This window comes from Phoca vitulina, unplaced genomic scaffold (assembly GCF_004348235.1).
Source record: "Phoca vitulina isolate PV1807 unplaced genomic scaffold, GSC_HSeal_1.0 scaffold49, whole genome shotgun sequence".
In the NCBI taxonomy this organism is placed as follows: domain Eukaryota; kingdom Metazoa; phylum Chordata; class Mammalia; order Carnivora; family Phocidae; genus Phoca; species Phoca vitulina.
This window is the reverse complement of record NW_022589752.1, coordinates 928,026-948,270: the sequence shown is the minus strand read 5'-3', so window position 1 is coordinate 948,270 and position 20,245 is coordinate 928,026. Positions and strand designations below refer to the sequence as shown.

At 37.1% G+C, this 20,245-nt stretch overlaps 1 protein-coding gene across 12 annotated transcripts in view; it reads left to right on the top strand.

Moving 5' to 3' along the window:
* The window catches only part of C2CD5 (C2 calcium dependent domain containing 5), a 100,224-nt gene that overhangs the window by 6,554 nt on the left and 73,425 nt on the right, over positions 1 to 20,245 (top strand). For 11 of the 12 annotated variants that reach the window (XM_032387474.1, XM_032387483.1, XM_032387475.1 and 8 more), the window contains exons 3-5: positions 7,398 to 7,484; positions 17,302 to 17,473; positions 20,092 to 20,187. In XM_032387474.1, the coding sequence (XP_032243365.1) occupies positions 7,398 to 7,484; positions 17,302 to 17,473; positions 20,092 to 20,187 (355 nt within the window). The remainder of the gene's footprint in view (positions 1 to 7,397; positions 7,485 to 17,301; positions 17,474 to 20,091; positions 20,188 to 20,245) is intronic. The other variant, XM_032387479.1, reaches the window with a different exon arrangement.

Sequence of the window (20,245 nt, the reverse complement as noted above, 5' to 3'; positions counted from 1 at the left end):
TAGGTAATGAGTGGGGAAAGAGAATGCTTTTACTTTACTAGGGAATCTCATTAAAATCTGTGATGTTCTTTAGCAAAGTTGTAAGGCATTCATTTAATTGCTGGGTAATAAAATCTCCTTCAAATTAAATAAGACCAATTGAACTATGATTCTTCTTTAGTAGAAGGGGACTCATCACAATTTGGCAAAGTGCACACTCTGGCCTTTTTCTTTTCCTAAAATCTTGTTTTTGTTTGTTTGATGCAGTTGAGGGCTGTCCGATCTTTACTGTATCTACAATGGATAGTTGACCGGAAGAGGATAAAAGGCACAACATAGCAGTACAGTGTAGGGGAACAAACCTGAAGAGGCTGAACTCATAATTAATTAAAAACTAATTTATGAAGAGATTTTATTTATTTATTTGTCAGAGAGACAGAGAGTGAGCACAGAAGGGGGAGCGGCAAGCAGAGGGAGAAGCAGGCTCCCTGCTGAGCAAGGAGCCAGATGTGGGACTCCTTGTGGAGGCTGAGGTGTTTGATATTTGTGTTGTTGAGGTTATAGAAGTAATTATTGAATATATTTCCATTTTTTAAAAATATTTTATTTATTTATTTGTTAGAGAGAGCGCGCGCAAGCAGGGGGAGCATCAGACAGAGGGAGAAGCAGGCTCCCGCTGAGCAAGGACCCAATGTGGGACTTGCTACCAGGACCCTGGGATCATGACCTGAGCCGAAGGCAAACGTTTAACTGACTGAGCCACCCAGGCATCCCTGAACTCATAATTTAAAGAATGATATGGTAGTTTTGGCAGTTGAACCCAAACTTTTGGCTTTTGAAAGGTTTTGAATGATTTCATAATCCTAACAATATTTTACTTCAAATAAAGCTGTTATTAGGTAAATTAAGAAATAAGTATTTCCTTGATGCTTTGAATATTAAAATGTAATGAAAATTAAATTAGTAACTGAGTAACTTCTTCCTAGACTCCCCCCACCCACATCCCCATTAAGTTTCATTTTTTACTGTTTGTGATTAAAAAATAAAAATTATGGAAATAATACATGAATGGCTCCTGTTACAAAAGATTCAAATAACTCAGAAGTAAAACTTGAAAGCCCCTTACTTGGTACTTGCTGCACTGTACTGTATTCCCTATACCATGTCAGGCCTTTCTTCAGAGACAATTACTCTCAGTTCGTTTACTCCCCCTCATTTCCTTAAAAAATTTTTTTTTTTACTTATATTTTAAAAAACAAATGTAATCATGCTTTATATATTCTGCAACTTGTTTTTTTCAGTTATTATGTCATGGACATTTCCATATAACGGTACTTAAAATCAACTCCATTCTTTAATAGCAGTACATGTGATTTATTCAATAATTTTCCTGTTGAATGATTATTTAGATTTTTTTAGTGTGTTTTAGGAGGGAGACTCATGTGAAAGTGCTTCTTTAGGATAAATTCCTGGAAGTGGATCCAGAATGCTATAATTTTAATCAAAATAAATTTACTACGATTTTAATTTGAATTTTTTAAGTTTTTGAGTTTTAAAATAATATGTTTTACAAATAGGAAATATATGTACATGGTTCAGAATTCAGAAGATACAAAATGGGTCAACCTCTCTCACATCGTGTTTCTTTTAACCAACCTACTCTGTTCTTTCTAGTGGCCACTGTTAACGTTTGTTGTATAACCCACTAGAAATAACCTATGCTATATAAAGGCATATATTATGTGACTTACAACATTTTGCCATTTTTTTCTCCCAAAGAATGCCATACATGCTGCTCCACAGAAGAAAGATCTATCTAAATGGTGATTGTTCTGGGGCGCCTGGGTGGCTCAGTTGGTTAAGCAACTGCCTTCGGCTCAGGTCATGATTCTGGAGTCCCGGGATCGAGTCCCACATCGGGCTCCCTGCTCAGCAGGGGGTCTGCTTCTCCCTCTGACCCTTCCCCTCTCATGCTCTCTGTCTCCCATTCTCTCTCTCAGATAAATAAATAAAATCTTTAAAAAAAAGAAAAATAAATAAATAAATAAATAAATGGTGATTGTTCTGTACCAGTGCTGAGAGAACTGCTTTATTCTTCTAATTAGCAGTATACTGTGTGGCTTTACCATTCTTCATTTAACCGGTTCCAAATTGGTGGATATCTAGGTTATTTCCAGTCTTTCGTTACTATAATGCTGCTTGTACATGTCATTGTGCACTTCTCTCTGAAGTTAAAGGGTGTAGGCATTTAACATTTTGATACATTGTCAAACTGCAGTCCTTAGAGATTGTTTTATTTTATACTCCCACCAACAAAGTATTAGAAGACCTCATCAACACTGTTTTCAAACTGTTTGCCAACATGATAAGTAAAAGTGTTGGCTTAGTTTGCATTTCTCTTGTGGTTGTTCATCTTTTGATATATAGTTGACCCTTGAACCATGTGGGGCCTTTTAGGGGCTGTTGACATACTCCTCTCAATCCAGCTCCGTTGAAAATCATATATAACTTTTGATTCCGCCCCCAAAATTAACTACAAACGGCCTGCTGTTGACTGTCAGCCTTACTGATAACATAAAGTTGGTTAACACATAGTTTGTATGTTATATGTATTATATACTATATTCTTACAATAAAGTAAACTAGAGAAAGGAAAATTATTCTTAAGAAAATCATAAGGGGGCGCCTGGGTGGCTCAGTTGGTTAAGCGACTGCCTTCGGCTCAGGTCATGATCCCGGAGTCCTGGGATCGAGTCCCACATCGGGCTCCCGGCTCAGCGGGGAGCCTGCTTCTCCCTCTGACCCTATCCCCTCTCATGCTGTTTCTCTCTCTCTCTCTCTCAAATAAATAAATAAAATCTTAAAAAAAAAAAAAAAATCATAAGGAAGAGAAAATCTATTTACAGTACTCTACTGTATTTACTTGTGATTAAACGCTGATAGTTTCTCCAATTATGAGAGAGAGGCATACTGTAGTTACATAATTCTTTGAAAGCAAAGTTATAAAACAGTAAGAAAACTAACTTCTGGGACACCTGGGTGGCTCAGTCAGTTAAGCGTCTGCCTTTGGCTCAGGTCATGATCCTGGGGTCCGAGCCCCCCGTCGGGCTCCCTCCTCAGCGGGAAACCTGCTTTTCCCTCTCCTTCTCTCCCTGCTTGTGCGCATGTGCACATGCTCTCTCTCTCTCAAATAAGTAAATAAAAACAAAACAAAACTAACATCTGATTAATTTTGTATTAAATATTGCTCATATTGCTTAGTATAAGCTAAGCACTTCTATACAAGTCTTGCATAGATGACTACTTAGGCAATGATGATGACACAGAAATGCCTCATATGGCTCTTGCCATGCAGTTATTAGATTTTCACATGAAGACATTCACATATACACAACAGATAAGTTATTAACTATATGGCATGATGATTATGTACTATTCGTTAAGTGGAAGTGGATTGTCATAAAGGTCTTCATCCTCGTCTTCATGTTGAGTAGGTGGAGGAAGAGGAGGGGTTGGTCTTGCTGTCTTGGGTGGCAGAAGTGGAACAGGTGGAGGAGTTGGAAGGGGAGGCAGGAAAGAGGCACACGTGGAATAACTTTACTGAAATATGTTGTAATTTCTGACATTTTTGCTTTTTCATTTTTTAAAAAACATTTCTACACAGTACCACTGTTTGCTTTGGTTTCAGTGCTAGTATCCTAGAAAGGTCCATGTTGTAAAATAAATCAATAGCAGTCTTGAATAGTCAGATCCTTTCTGCCAGGTTGTCTAATACCAGTTTGTTTTTGGTCACTGCTTCTTCTACAGCTTCTTTCTCGTCGTCTGGCACTGGTTTGGAAGCATTCATCTCCATCAAGTTATCTTCTGTGAATTCTTCTGGTGTGGTGTTTATTAGCTCTTAAATTTCTCTTAAGATCCAAATCTTGAAACCCTTCATCCTCTACCTTTTTTGTCATACCCACAAACTCTTCCCTTATTCCCTTGATTGGCTCTGTTGTAAATCCTGTAAAGTCATATACAACATCTGGGCATAGTTTTCTCCAGCAGGAATTTGTTTCATGTTGATGGCTTTCATGGCTTTTTCTACAACGATGGTGTAGTTGTGTAGTGGTGTAATCCTTCCAGACTTTCATGTTTTCTCATCAGAATTCTCTTCCATAGGGTTGACGATCCTTTTCAAAGAATACCATGTAATGAGCTTTAAAGGTCCTTATGACCCCCTAATCTAGAGGCTGATTATAGAGAGCTTGTGTTTGGGGGCAGGTAGGCCACTTCGATGCCCTTGGTGTTGAGCAGTTCTGATCATAGACCCGACTGCATTGGCACAAAATGGTAGAGTTAGACTATCCCTTCTTGCCTTAAATCCTTTTTTCTCTTCCTGACTAATAAATACACTTTGTGGCATTTTTTCCCCCTCCAGAATAGGGTACTTTTGTCTGTATTAAAAATCTGTTCATGCAGATATCCTTTCTCCTCAGTGATTTTCTTGATGGTATCTGGGAACTCGTCTGCTGCCTCTTGGTCAGCAAGAGCTGCTTTTTCTGTTATCTTGACATTTTTTCAGCCAGTCCTCTTTCTAAAATTATCATACCATCCTTTGCTGGCATGAAATTATCCAGCTTTAGATCTTTCACCTTCCTTTTGCTTTAAGTTGTTACATAATGACTTCACTTTCTTCTCGAATCATATTAGAGTCTATAAATATAGCTGCCTTATAGCAATCCTGCACCCATATAAAAGCTGCATTTTCAATATGAGATAAAAAGGTATTTTGCAAAAAGTGTAAGGTTTTTGCATCTGCTGGCATAGCTGCAGTATTGGCTTCATGAATTTTCTTTTTTTACAGTGGTCCTTATGCTGGATTCATTTATCTTGAAGCAGCAGGCAAGTGCAGCTGCAGACCTCAATCTACAGTATATATCAAGCAATTCAGCTTTTTCTTGTAATGTCATGAGTTTTCTTTGATTCTTGGGAGCACTTAAAGCAACACTAGTGGCACTTCTTATCGGTCCCATGACATTACTCAAGGTTTACGGTATTGCACTAAACACAATGAAAAATACACAAGAACTGCAAGAGGTCACTTTGTACTGCAATATGCAATTTGCTGGAGAGATGAACTGCTCACATAGAGATGGGTAGCATCATACAGTGTTTTAAGCGGATACTAGCAACACTTGGGCTCATGGCAGTAGCAACAGAAGGTGGTTTGAAATTATTATGGTAGTACAGTATATACTACAATTCATTTTATGCAGTTATGATTTAATACCACATCTTTCCATTCATTTATATTTCTCTCAACTGCTAATGGCGTCATGTGTGCTCTGTTACGTATTTCTGTGCATGTTTTGATCAATTTTATTTTTTTATACTTAGTGTGTATTTTATGGTAGTAAATGATAAAATAGACTAGTATTTACATATATCTTATGCATTCATGACAACTATTTCTTAGTTTTTTTGCTATTTCTAGGCTACATGGTTTGTCTGTGAGTTTTTTCAATTTGTCACAAATCTCCAAAAGATTTTCCAGTATATTTATTGAAAAAAATCTGCCTATACGTGGATGCGTACTATTCAAATCCATGTTGTTCAAAGTTTAACTGTATTTTATTTATTTATTTATTTATTTAAAAAAATATTTTATTTATTTATTTGAGAGAGAGAGAATTAGAGAAAGAGAGAGACCACATGTGAGGGGGTTGGGTCAGAAGGAGAAGCAGAGCAGGGACTTCAGGATCATGACCTGAGCCGAAGGCAGTCACTTAACCAACTGAGTCACCCAAGCACCCCTAACTGTATTTTAAAAGCATCTATGTTAAAATAAGTAAAAACATCTATATTTCCATTTCTTTGCATTGTCTGTTCATGTCTTTTGCCCATTTTTTTTGTTGGGTTATTGATCTTTTTCATATTGCTTTATAGGAACTCATTAGAAATTGTGGAAAGTCGCTCTTTAGTATATATTTAGCAAATACTTTTTCTCAATTTCTTATTTATCTTTGACTTTCTTACATTCTTTATTGTGTCAGAAGTTATTATTTTCACATAATTTTTTTAACCTTTTCTACCCTCTAACCTGCCTAAGCACCAAAATGGTTGGTACCATGCCTAATAATTCAGATTAAATGATAAAACACCTAGAAAAATATACAGAAGATAAAAGCAGTTATTCTTTTGGATATTTTGCTTTTAGAAATTTCTTGGACGGATAAATGGTAAAACAGGAAAATCAGCAAATATAATACCAAAGGAGAAGGAGGTTTCTTTCAAAAAAGAAAGGAGGTTTCATAAGATTATCTGCTTGAACTAGCATTTCCTAAGAATCTATAGTGTATAAAACTATGTGCTGGATATTGTCTTTTTTTAAATTTAAATTCAATTAATTAACATAACTGTATTAATTAGTTTCAGATGTAGAGTTTAGTGATTCATCAGTCTTATATATACCCAGTGCTCATTACATCATTGTGCCCTCCTTAATGTCCATCACCCAGTTACCCCATCCCTTCACCCCTTCCCCTCCAGCAACCCTCAGTTTGTTTCTTATTGTTGGAAATTGTCTTAAAGGGAATAAGCTTTAGTGAATTTAGAGGTAAGGAAAGATAATGGTAATAGGGAAGACATCAAATTTAGGAAAGGTGAGGCCATCTAGGAAGTAGTTCTCAGCTGTTTTGCTCTTAAGCTTCCTGACCAACTTCCTCAAGTTCAGTCAGATTTTATAATCTCCATTCTTTGTTGGAAGCAAGTTCCAGGGATTTAGCCTGCTTTCTGCTTTCTTCATTCTCTTCTTATTTATTTTTGGATCTTTGTGATTTAGTGTCTGCCAAGACTGGTTGTGAAATAAGATAGTCTCCCCATCCAATCCCTTTCATTGTCCCCAAAGATAAAGCCCTTAATGATAATGGTTTGTTGCTAATTACTATGTGTGCACCGATAAGGGATTAAAAAAAATAACAAAATGGGAAAGCTGGAAAATACAAGGAGATATTTCTAAGTTTTTACAATAATGGGCTGGAGTTCTGGATTCCCAAGCTGAGATGGTGAAAGGAGGGTCAGCTGCTGTTTTTACCTTCGGATTTTATCCTTGCTGGTCCTCTGCCATCAAGATTCCTCTTTTGTCTGAGCTTTTGTTCTCTGGAGGCTATATTGACTCCTTCCTTCATATTGACAAAATAGTCTGTTTTTAATTTCTGTGTAGAGCTAGTCAACCAGAGCAGTAGGTAATCTCTTCTTTCATGAAGGTATAGCCTATCAACTTACTGGACTGTACTTTCTTCTCTTTTGTTTCAGGGGATAGTTGCCTTTTTTTTTTTTCCCCTCCATGGTTAGTCTTCCCATTGGTTGGCTGATACCAAAATTTACTTTTATTCATATTTTTGATGTTTATATTTGGATTGTTTATTTGTTTTTAGGTAAAATTTGGAAATACCACCTTTAAAACAGATGTGTATCTCAAGTCCCTCAACCCTCAGTGGAACTCAGAATGGTTTAAATTTGAGGTAAGCTTTTAATTTTTAATTTTTTAAAAAGTATTTATTTGAGAGAGAGAGCAAGAGAGAGAGCACAAGCAGAAGAGGGGCAGAAGGAGAGGGATAAACAGACTCCCCGCTGAGCAGGGACCCCCCCCCCAACCTTGGGCTCGATCCCAGGGTCCTGGGATTATGATTTGAGCTGAAGGCAAGACGCTTAACTGACTGAGCCACCCAGGTGCCCCTTAAGGTAAGTTTTTAAATATCAGCATTTTTTAGTATATATTTTTGACATGACCCCTTCCCCCCAGGAATGATAGGAGTACCTTTTATTTCAGGTATAGTAGTCTTCCTACACCATAAAAATACTTTCTTTTTTGCTTAACCAAGATTAAGTTTTTAAAAAATAATGTTGTAGTTAAGAAAATACAGTGTATGAATGCAAGAACACAGGTTTAAAAAAAAACAATCTCTTAAAGTATTATATTATTATTACTGTAATATTCTCTGGATTTTAGCATATGCCAAAAACCACTTAAGGATAGTGTACAGATTAAATTTTTTAAAAAAATTGTAGTCAAAAGTATATATTAAAAAATGCCATTTTAACCAATTATAACTCAGTTGCATTACTTACTTTCACAATGTTGTACAAGCATCACTACTATTTCCAAAATTTTTTCATCACTCCAAACAGAAACTACTCATTCAGCAGTAACCCTCACCTCTTCTCCTAGTCCCTAATAACATCTAACCTACTTCCTGTCTCTTGAATTTGCCTGTGTTAGACACAAGTGGAATCATTATATTTGTCTTTTTGTGTCTGGCTTTCACTTAGCATAATGTTTTCAAGGTTTATCCATGTTGTATCATGTATCAGAATTTCTTTACTTTTTATGGCTGAATAATATTCCTCTGTGTGTGTGTGTGTGTGTGTGTGTGTGTGTGTGTATATGTATGTATCACATTCTGTTTATCCATTTATCTGTTGATGGACATTTGGGTTGTTTTCACTTTTTGGCGACTGTGACTACTACTGCAGTAAACATTAGTGTACAAGTATCTGTTTAAGTACCTGTTTTCAGTTCTTTTGAGTATATGCCCAGAAATGGAATTGCTGGGTCATATGATAAATTGTATGTTTAGCTTTTTGAGGAACTGCCAAACTGTTTTCCGTAGTGGCTACACCATTATACATTCCCACCAGCATGTATGAGAAAATTCTGATTTCCCACATATTTGTCAAGCTTTGTTATTTTCTGTTTTTTTAAAAAAATCATGCCATCCTAGTAGGTGTGAAGTGATGTTTGCAATGTAATCTTAATATGCATTTTTGTCATGAATGAGCATGATAATGCTTTTTTATGGTTAAGGACCATTTGCCTTTCTTTTACTTTGAACTGCCATCTCGTATTTTAACTCCCCAAAGAAGATATTTAGAGATGACATTATGGAGGTAGACTTCACAGGACTTGGTGATTAGCTTAATGTGGAAAATGTAGATGTGATGTGATATGTCATTGGTTTTGATTTGCATTTCCCTATTGACTAGTCATGTTGAGCATCTTTTCATGTGTTTATTGGCTATTTGTATGTCTTCTTTGGAAAACTGTTCAAGTTCCTTGCTCATTTTTAAGTTGGGGTATCTTTTTTTTTTAAGTTGGGTTATCTTATTAGTAATTTTCATGATAGTAGGACATTAATATTTAAGAATATTAATTTCATTTTATTGATGATGCACCAGAATTTTTAAAGCTGCAAAGTACTCAGGTAGCTTAGGTAACTTTAAAAGATAATATATTTGTACTTACTTTTCTGAAATAAGGGATTTTTGTAATTTTTTTTAAAAGATTTTATTTATTTATTTGACAGAAAGAGAGAGACTGCGAGAGAGGGAACACAAACAGGGGGAGTGGGAGAGGGAAAAGCAGGCCTCCCGCCGAGCGGGGAGTCTGATGCGGGGCTTGATCCCAGGACGCTGGGATCATGACCTGAGCCGAAGGCAGACGCTTAACAACTGAGCCACCCAGGCGCCCCGGGATTTTTATAATGTTAATGAGATTTAGCAACTAAAGTTACCAGCCATTTCCCTTAAAATTTACTAAGTTTACTATTTTGGCTAGTACTTCTAATAATAGTGTGTTTTGTGTGACAGATGTTCTTAAACTTTGTGTTTATAGTTAACATTAATTATATACTTTTTTAAACTTGTTTGTCAGTTGCAATTAGCATTAGTTTATATGTTGTAAACTCTCAAATATCATGAACAAATGGATGTTTAGTTTTCTTTTATATAAAAGAAATACTGGGCCAGGCAGTATAATGAAACTTTGGAAGCTCCATGTAATCATTTGGAACCTAGGATCCTTTTGTCTTCTCCATCATCCGTATCCTGTGGCTTCCAATATTCATGGTCACATTAGCCTCCAAGTTAGCAGCTGGAGTTCCAGTAATCACATCAGTGTTCTAGGCCTGGAAGAAAAAGCAGGAGAGGTGGTGATGAGTTAATATATATTTTTCAGCTGAGCAAGCCCTGTTTTGAGAAATTTTTCCCTATCCTATCTAGTTCTATGTTAATGATTTATGCTTATATCTCAGTAGTTACAAAGGAGGGTGGGAAATTTAGTCTTTTAACTGGACAAATTGCTGTGCAACTAACATTTTTAAACACTTAAGACATTTATGAGAAAATTTAAATTATTTCATGATTTGATACTGGCTCAATTAAATCTATGAAATATCCTTAATTATTTTGTTAAAATTAATTAAAATTAATTCCTGAATTTTTCTTAGATTATTTGTATTATTAGCTATCTATATATATCATAAACAATTCTAGTCATTTAGTTGCTATGGAGACCTATAGTGTCAGGGAAGGAATACCTTAGTGTACCAGTACAGAAGATGAGGGTACTCATAGGTAAATGTGTAGGAGGTTAAATAGTGTACACAAAACATGTTATTAATGGAGGTAAAAATTGAAGGGATGTCTTTGGAGCAGTGGTTAATGGCTTAGTTTATGACTTTTTGCCTTTTACTAAATATATAGGTAATGCCATAGTATGGAATGCCATTGATGACATATGATTTACAATGGCTTGGAAATCAAAATGATTATTTTAACATTTCACTATGGAAATTTTCAAATATGCATAAAAGTGGACAGGTTACTTATCCATCATTTACCTTTACTTTTACCTATATGTTGTGCTATTCTTGTTTTACCTGTTACACCACTCCCTACTTGGAGGGTGGGGTGGCAGGAATATTTTAAGGCAAATTCAAAATATTATGCAATTTCATCCATAAATTTTTAATTATGTCTCTCTTATAGAGAGGTATCCCCTTTTTTGAAAACAAATCATCCAGTCACATTATTACATCAGTGATATCAACAATAATTCCGGGGAGGGCGGAAAGATGGCGGAGGAGTAGGGGACCCTATTTCAACTGGTCCCCGGAATTGAGCTGGATATCTACCAGACCACTCTGAGCACCCATGAAACCAACCTGAGATGTAAGAAGATCTGGATCTCTACAAGCAGAATAAGGCAGGCGGTTGGTTTTGAGGTACAAAGCGGGGAGCCGTGATTCCGTGGGCAGATATCGGAGGATAAACGGCAGCAGGAGGGTGCCTGGCCATGGGGATCCTACACCGCCGGTGAGCGACAGCCTCGCGCGCTGGGGACGGGCACAGACTCGCAGACCGGTAGCTACGGGGAAAGGACTCTAGGGCAGCCCCCAGGGCAGGAACCCGGAGCGGCGGGGTCGCGCGCACGCGAACTGGGAGCAGCTGGCAGTTTTAGAAGCACAAAGGGCAGGGACGTGCTCTGACATGGAGGTAGGACTGGGAGTGTTGCAGAGGGGCGCACAACCCAGGCCGCTGCAGTTTATAACAGCACGGACAGAAACGGAGACGGTGTGGCCTGGAGAGCTCACTGAAGAACAGACTGCGGTCTCTCTGCTCTGAGACAGAGGGTTGGAAACGGTTTCTTCTGCTCTGACTCGCAGAAGAGACGCGGAAAGCAGCCAGGGAAAGCTGCCAGAGCACAAAAGCCCCCAAAACTGATTCCCGCTGGGCTCATCCCCCACCACAGGGGGGCAGGGCAACTCCGCCCAACAGGGTTGCCTGAGTAACAGTGCGGCAGGCCCCTCCTGCAGAAGACAGGCTGGGAAAACAAGGGGCCAGCAACCCTAAGGTCCCAAAAAAACAGGTGCATCTTGCTTGGGTTCTGGTCAATAATTTGGACTCTATACATTCCCTCAAACACCCATCAACAGAAGGACTAGGAGGAGGAGCCCCCAAAATAGAAAAGACTCAGAGATTATGACTTATGCTGCAGATTTACAAATGGATGCAGATATAACCAAGATGTCGGAGATGGAATTCAGGCTAGCAATTGTGAAGACAATGGCTAGAATGGAGAAATCAATTAATGGCAACATAGAGTCTCTAAGGGCAGAAATGAAAGCTGAATTGGCAGAACTTAAAAATGCTATCAATGAAATCCAATCCAATCTAGATAATCTAACAGCTAGGGTAACTGAGGCAGAAGAACGAAGAAGCGACCTGGAAGACAATATAATATTGTAGATAAATATAATAGATAAAAGGGGAAAAGAGGAGGCCAGGGAAAAACAACTCAGAATCCATGAAAATAGAATCAGAGAAATAAGTGACACCATGAAGCATTCCAATGTCAGAATAATTGGAATCCCGGAGGGAGTGGAGAGAGGGAGAGGACTAGAAGATGTATTTGGGCAAATCGTAGCTGAGAACTTCCCTAATCTGGGGAATGAAACAAACATTCGTGTCCTAGAGGCAGAGAGGACCCCTCCCAAGATCAAGGAAAACAGGCCAACACCCCAGCATGTAATAGTAAAACTTGCAAATCTTAGAACCAAGGAAACCATCTTAAGGGCAGTTAGGGGGAAGAGATTCCTTACGTACAGAGGGAGGAACATCAGAATAACGTCAGACCTATCCACAGAGACCTGGCAAGCCAGAAAGGCCTGGCAAGACATATTCAGGGTACTAAATGAGAAGAACATGCATCCAAGAATACTTTATCCGGCAAGGCTTTCATTTAGAATGGATGGAGAGGGCGCCTGGGTGGCTCAGTTGGTTAAGCGACTGCCTTCGGCTCAGGTCATGATCCTGGAGTCCCGGGATCGAGTCCCGCATCGGGCTCCCTGCTTGGCGGGGAGTCTGCTTCTCCCTCTGACCCTCCTCCTTCTCATGCTCTGTGTCTCTCATTCTCTCTCTCTCTCAAATAAATAAATAAAATCTTTAAAAAAAAAAAAAATAGAATGGATGGAGAGATGCAGAGCTTCCACGACCGGCAGAAACTGAAAGAATATGTGACCACTAAGCTGGCCCTGCAAGAAATATTAAGGGGGGTTCTATAAAAGGAGAGAGACCCCAAGAGTGATATACAACAGAAATTTACAGGGACAATCTATAAAAACAACGTCTTCACAGGCAACATGATGACAATTAATTCATATCTTTCAATAATCACCCTCAACGTGAATGGCCTAAACGCTCCCATAAAACGGCACAGGGTTGCAGTTTGGATAAAAAGACAGGACCCATCCATATGCTGCCTACAAGAGACTCATTTTGAACCTAAAGATACATCCAGACTGAAAGTGAAGGGATGGAGATCCATCTTCCGTGCCAGCGGACCTCAAAAGAAAGCTGGGGTAGCAATTCTTATATCAGACAAATTAGATTTTAAACTAAAGTCTATAATTAGAGACACAAAAGGACACTATATCATTCTTAAAGGGTCTATCCAACAAGAAGATCTAACACTTGTAAATATCTATGCCCCCAACATGGGAGCAGCCATCTACATAAGCCATCTGTTAACCAAAATAAAGAGTCATATTGATAACAATACGTTAATTGTAGGAGACCTCAATACTCCACTCTCTGCAATGGACAGATCATCTAAGCAGAAAATCAACAAGGAAACAAGAGCTTTGAATGATACACTGGATCAGATGGACCTCATAGATATTTACAGAACATTCCACCCTAAAACAACAGAATACTCATTCTTCTCAAGCACACATGGAACTTTCTCCAGAATAGACCACATACTGGGTCACAAATCAGGTCTCAACTGATACCAAAAGATTGAGATTATTCCCTGCATATTCTCAGACCACAATGCTCTAAAACTGGAACTCAATCACAAGAAAAAATTTGGCAGAAATTCAAACCCTTGGAAGCTAAAGACCACTCTGCTCAAGAATGTTTGGGTCAATCAGGAAATCAAAGAAGAACTTAAACAATTCATGGACATCAATGAGAACGAAAACACATCGGTCCAAAACCTATGGGATACTGCAAAGGCGGTCCTAAGGGGGAAATACATAGCCATCCAAGCCTCACTCAAAAAAATAGAAAAATCCCGAATTCACCAACTAACTCTACACCTTAAAGAACTAGAGAAAAAGCAACAAATGACGCCTAAACCACGCATTAGAAAAGAAATAATTAAAATTAGAGCAGAAATCAATGAATCAGAAACCAGAAACACAGTAGATCAGATCAATGAAACTAGAAGTTGGTTCTTTGAAAGAATTAATAAGATCGATAAACCGCTGGCCAGACTTATCCAGAAGAAAAGAGAGAGGACCCAAATTAATAAAATTATGAATGAAAGCGGAGAGATCACGACTAACACCAAGAAAATAGAAACAATTATTAGAAATTATTATCAACAACTATATGCCAATAAACTGAGCAATCTGGATGAAATGGAGGCCTTCCTGGAAACCTATAAGCTGCCAAGACTGAAACAGGAAGAAATTGACAACCTGAACAGGCCAATAACCAGGAACGAGATTGAAGCAGTGATCAAAAACCTCCCAAAAAACAAGAGTCCAGGGCCTGATGGATTCCCTGGGGAATTCTACCAAACATTCAAAGAAGAAATAATACCTATTCTCCTGAAGCTGTGTCAAAAAATAGAAACAGAAGGAAAGCTTCCAAACTCATTCTATGAGGCCAGCATTACCTTAATCTCCAAACCAGGCAAAGACCCCATCAAAAAGGAGAATTTCAGACCGATATTCCTGATGAATATGGATTCCAAAATCCTCAACAAAATCCTAGCTCATAGGATCCAACAATACATTAAAAGGATCATCCACCACGACCAAGTGGGATTTATCTCCGGGATGCAAGGGTGGTTCAACATTCGCAAATCAATCAATGTGATAGAACACATTAATAAGAGGAGGGAGAAGAACCATATGGTCCTCTCAATTGATGCAGAAAAAGCATTTGACAAAATACAGCATCCTTTCCTGATTAAAATGACACTACAGATAAAGGGCTGGTATCCAAGATCTATAAAGAACTTCTCAAACTCAACACCCAAAAAACAAATAAGTCAAAAAGTGGGCAGAAGATATGAAAAGACACTTCTCTGAAGAAGACATACAAATGGCTACCAGACACATGAAAAAATGTTCATCATCATTGGCCATCAGGGAAATTCAAATCAAAACCACATTGAGATACCACCTCACACCAGTTAGAATGGCAAAAATGTACAGGGAAAGAAACAACAGATGCTGGAGAGGTTGTGGAGAAAGGGGAACCCTCTTACACTGTTGGTGGGAATGCAAGTTGGTACAGTCACTTTGGAAAACAGTGTGGAGGTTCCTCAAAAATTTAAAAATAGAGCTACCCTATGACCGAGCAGTTGCACTACTGGGTATTTACCCCAAAGACACAGATGTAGTGAAAAGAAGGGCCATATGCACCCCAATGTTCATAGCAATGTCTGCAATAGCCAAACTGTGGAAAGAGCCGAGATGCCCTTCAATAGATGAATGGATAAAGAAGATGTGGTCCATATATACAATGAAATATTACTCAGCCATCAGAAAGGATGAATACCCAACTTTTATATCAACATGGATGGGACTGGAGGAGATTATGCTAAGTGAAATAAGTCAAGCAGAGAAAGTCAATTATCGTATGTTTTCACTTATTTGTGGAACATAAGAAATAGCATGGAGGACATTAGGAGAAGGAAGGGAAAAATGGGCGGGGGATTTGGAGGGAGAGATGAACCATGAGAGACTATGGACCTGAGAAACAAACAGGGTTTTAGAAGGGAGTGGGGAGGGGGGATTGGTTAGCCCGGTGATGGGTATTAAGGAGGGCACGTACTGCATGGAGTACTGGGTGTTATACGAAAATGATGGGTCGTGGATCACCACATCAAAAACCAATGATGTATTGTATGGTGACTAACATAATAAAATTAAAACAACAAAAAAAAATTTAGAGTTAAACATTAATAAAGGTAAAAAAAACAATAATTCCTTCTACTTTAATTCTTAAAATAATCTTCAGAGGTTAGATTATTAGTCTAAAATTAACAAGGAATTAAATGGAATGGAGAAAGGCATAATATTTAATAATTAAGTTTAAAAAATTAACCAAAGTATATAGGTTTGCAGAGATATCACTTGACCAAAGCATATGTAAGGAAAATACAGAGATTTTAGTTAACCACAAACTGTCTTAATGAACAGTATGGTATATCTGCTGTAATGACAAACATTCATAGACTACATTTAAAAAGTATAGTATTTAAGTTACAGGAAATAATCCTTTTATATTCCATCCTTACAAATATCTGTAATATTGTGTTCCATCTAGCCACTACATTTGATGAGGAGTACTGGCAAATTGGAGGATGATATGGTATCCATAAGATATGGTATTCCATATCCGAAATAATGAACATGTCTTCCAAAGGGAAAAATCTTTTTTTGCCTCCTTCTTTGCCTTAGTCAGTTTGGCCTGCTGTAACAGAATACTGTAGAGTGGGTGGCTTAAACAATAGCCTTTTATTTCTGACATTTCTGGATGCTGGGAATTCTGAGATAGGGTACTATCATGGTTTTGTTTTGCTGAGATCCCTCTTTCTGGCTTGTAGATAGTGATCTTCTTGCTTGTCCTTTCATAGAGGGGAGAGAGATCGTCTCTCCCCGTCTTTACTTGCAAGGATACCAATCCCATTTGAGAGGACTCCACCCTTTTGACTTAATTACCTTCCTAAGATTCCATCTCCAAATACCATCATATTGGGCATTAGGACTTACATATACAGATTTTCAGGGCACAGAGACATTTAGTTCACTGCATTCTCCATTGTAGTCCCTCTTTTAGGCTAGTGCTTGCCATGTGATAAGTAATTGATAGAAAGTAAAAGGAGAGAGAAGAAACATTTATTTCACTTACTTAATTCATGAACTTTAGTGTTTTTTTTTTTTTACCAATAATATATTAGTTTTTCCTATAGTTTTATTCTGTGAAATTGTCTTTAGAAATGATGGTATCATGGTGCTCATTAGCATCCTTGCTCTCCTGTAGATAATGTTTGGACTCATTTTTACTGGATATTATAAGTAGACTAGTAAAATACAGGATAATATGTAGAAAAAGAAATTAAACATGGGCCTGACACAGGATAATATGTAGAAAAAGAAATTAAACACGAGGCCCAACACGGCCTGAACTCACGACCCTGAGATCAAGACCTGAGCTAAGGTCAAGAGCTGGACACCCAACCAACTGAGCCACCCAGGCGCCCCGAACTGTACTTCTTTTCCTTAGAAATTTGGCATCTTTTATAGAAAAAGGGGTTATAACTTGTGTGTGTGTGTGTTAATTCCTTTACCTTTGTGCTTAGAGATAAATCTGTAAGTTTTTTTTCTAGAAATAAGTAATCTTTTACATTTGGTATATGTATATGTTTATGGTAATGAAGACTTAAAAATTAAAAGATTTAATTTTAAGGTGTACTTTTAGGTGGATGATGAAGATTTACAGGATGAACCTCTGCAGATCACAGTTCTTGACCATGACACTTACAGTGCAAATGATGCCATTGGTAAAGTGTACATTGATATTGATCCTTTACTCTACAGTGAGGCTGCAACAGTCATCTCAGGATGGTTTCCAATTTATGATACTATACATGGTAAGGAGTATATAATTTGAAGTAATCCCTGTTAAATTTGTACAATATAGTAAGTAAATGCATTATTTAAAAATAATCTTACAAATACAGTGGAGTTTTCTAGAGGTTTTATGATGTATAATATTACCACACATTGAATGCAGAACAGAAATAGAATCTAACAGTATTCCATGAAGCTAGACATTATAGAGAACTACAAAAATGTAAGTGCTATTCTTATTACTAGTTTTTTTGTTTTTCAGAATATAGTTATTTTTATAAAAACGTTTATAGTAATAAATATTTTTTAAAATTCTCAGCTTTAATTTTAATTTTCATTCTCAATTTTAATATAAATTTTTAATTTTTAAATTTTTAAAAAGATTTTATTTATTATAGAGAGAGGAAGAGAGAGGGAGAGAGAGAGAGTGAGCAGTGGGGAGGGGCAGAGGGAGAGGGAGAAACAGACTCCCCACTGAGTGGAGAGTCCGATCCCAGGACCCTGATATCAGGACCTGAGCTGAAGTCAGAGGCCCAACCGACTGAGCCACCCAGGTGTCCCTCTCAATTTTAATTTTAATTATAACATGGTAAATATTGATATATGATGCATATAAACAAAAACTCCTTGAAGTTCTCAATAATTTTTAAGATTGTAAAAGTGGTTATGTCATCAGAAAGTTTGAGAACTGCCAGCCTAAAAATATGCCATCTTTTTAGAATGGCAAATGGACCCATAAGGAACTGGCAGATGTTTCTCTCTGTAGTCTAGCCTAATCTTTCTGCCTATTTTCCATTTCTGACCTGGCAGTCCTGTTGCTAGTTGTTTATTATAAGAATAATAAACTGAGATTTATGCAAAAGTATATTTATTGTGACACATTCTATTATTATTTATTAATATTTACAATGGTAAAATAAATTGGAAAGGAAGATTTACTTAAATAAATTAGAGCATATATAGACCATGAATTATGCAGCCAGAATAAAATGCATGTTTTTAGAGTAGAGTGGCATAAGGAAATGTGTATGATTTGTAAAATTGTAAAATTTTGTAAAATTCAGATTATAAAACATTATTATAGGATGATTATATATTTGTTTAGAAAGAAGAGAATTGCATATATGTGATATCATGTGATAAATTGGCAGAATACATGATAAAATGTTTATTCTTTTTTTTAAAAAAAGATTTATTTATTTATTTTAGAGAGAGAGAGTGTGAGGAGGGGCAGAGGGAGAGAATCTCAAGCAGACTCCCTGCTGAGCACAGAGCCCTACGGGGCTGGATCTCAGGACCCTGAGATCATGACTTGACCTGAAACCAAGAGTTGGACGCTTAACCACCCAGGCATCCCGATAAAATATTTATTCTTGGATAGTTTTATTTCTGGACTGTAATCCTATTTTTCCTCTTTTGCTTTTTTCTGTATTTCTGTATTTCTGTATTTTCTGTATTTTTCTGTATTTTCTGTACAATAAAATGTTGTAATATACAACATAAGTATATTATCTTTGTAGTCAGGAAATAAAATCCAGTCCCATAGTATATTACCAATAAAACGTGCCACTGGAGAAATAATCTGGACTTAGATTAAAGGCAATAGCAGTAGGCAGGAATGAATTTTCCAAATACTTTATATTAAATACTGTTTATAGTTGGTTTAATATGTTTATGGACCCTTTGTTAGGACATAATCTCATTATTTCAATGGGTAAATGAGCAAGTCACTCTTCTTAGAAGGCCTTCTGTAACTCTGAATTTGATTGACATGCAATCAGGACAGTCCAGTAAAAATATTTGGTAAATGTTAGAGATAGAGACTGGGTTATTTTTATTTGTTAGGACATGTTCTGAAAAACCCTAATTTTTGGAATTTCTTAGCTCATTTTAACTTAATATATTCATTGAAAAGAATAAAACTTTTGTGTGGGCGCTTGGGTGGCTTAGTCGTTAAGCGTCTGTCTCAGCTCAGGTCATGATCCCAGGGTCCTGGGACCCCGCATCAGGCTTCCTGCTCAGCGGGAAGCCTGCTTCTCCCTCTCCTGTGTTCCCTCTCTCGCTGTGTCTCTCTCTCTGTCAAATGAATAAATAAAATCTTTAAAAAAAGAAAAAGAATAAAACTTTCGTGTTAAATCAGATTCTTGGCATTTGTTGACCATTTAAGATCTGACTTCTAATCCTGACTGTACTACTTAACTAGTTATTGACACTACGCAAATTATTTAACTTTCATTAAACTTTAATGTTTTCCTCTGTAACATGAGGATGATAATACTACAGAAATTACCTTACTGGGTTGGTGTGAGAGCTATGAGATACTACACGTAAGGCATTTAGAACATTATCTGTGCTCAGATGTTACCGTCATCATCATTGTTGTCATCAATTCAAATGTGGCTCCTTTGCAGTTAGTTTTGATTCAAATAAGTAGACTTATTCATTCTATAATATATATGTATACTTCAGAAAATGTAATAAACTACTTAGAGTAAAAATAATTAGGAAACAAAGTTAGCACTGCTATTATGATTGATACGATATTTTAAAATCATCAGTTGACATTCATTTGCTGGATTATTTAATTGTGTTTTATTTTGTTAAGGGTAAAAACTTGATTTTCCATTTGAAATTTTAGGTATCCGTGGGGAAATCAATGTAGTTGTCAAAGTAGACCTCTTCAATGATTTAAATCGATTTAGGCAGTCATCATGTGGAGTCAAATTCTTTTGCAGTAAGTAAATGCATTTTATTTCTCATTTAACAGGAAATTTAATTGTTAAATATAGGGA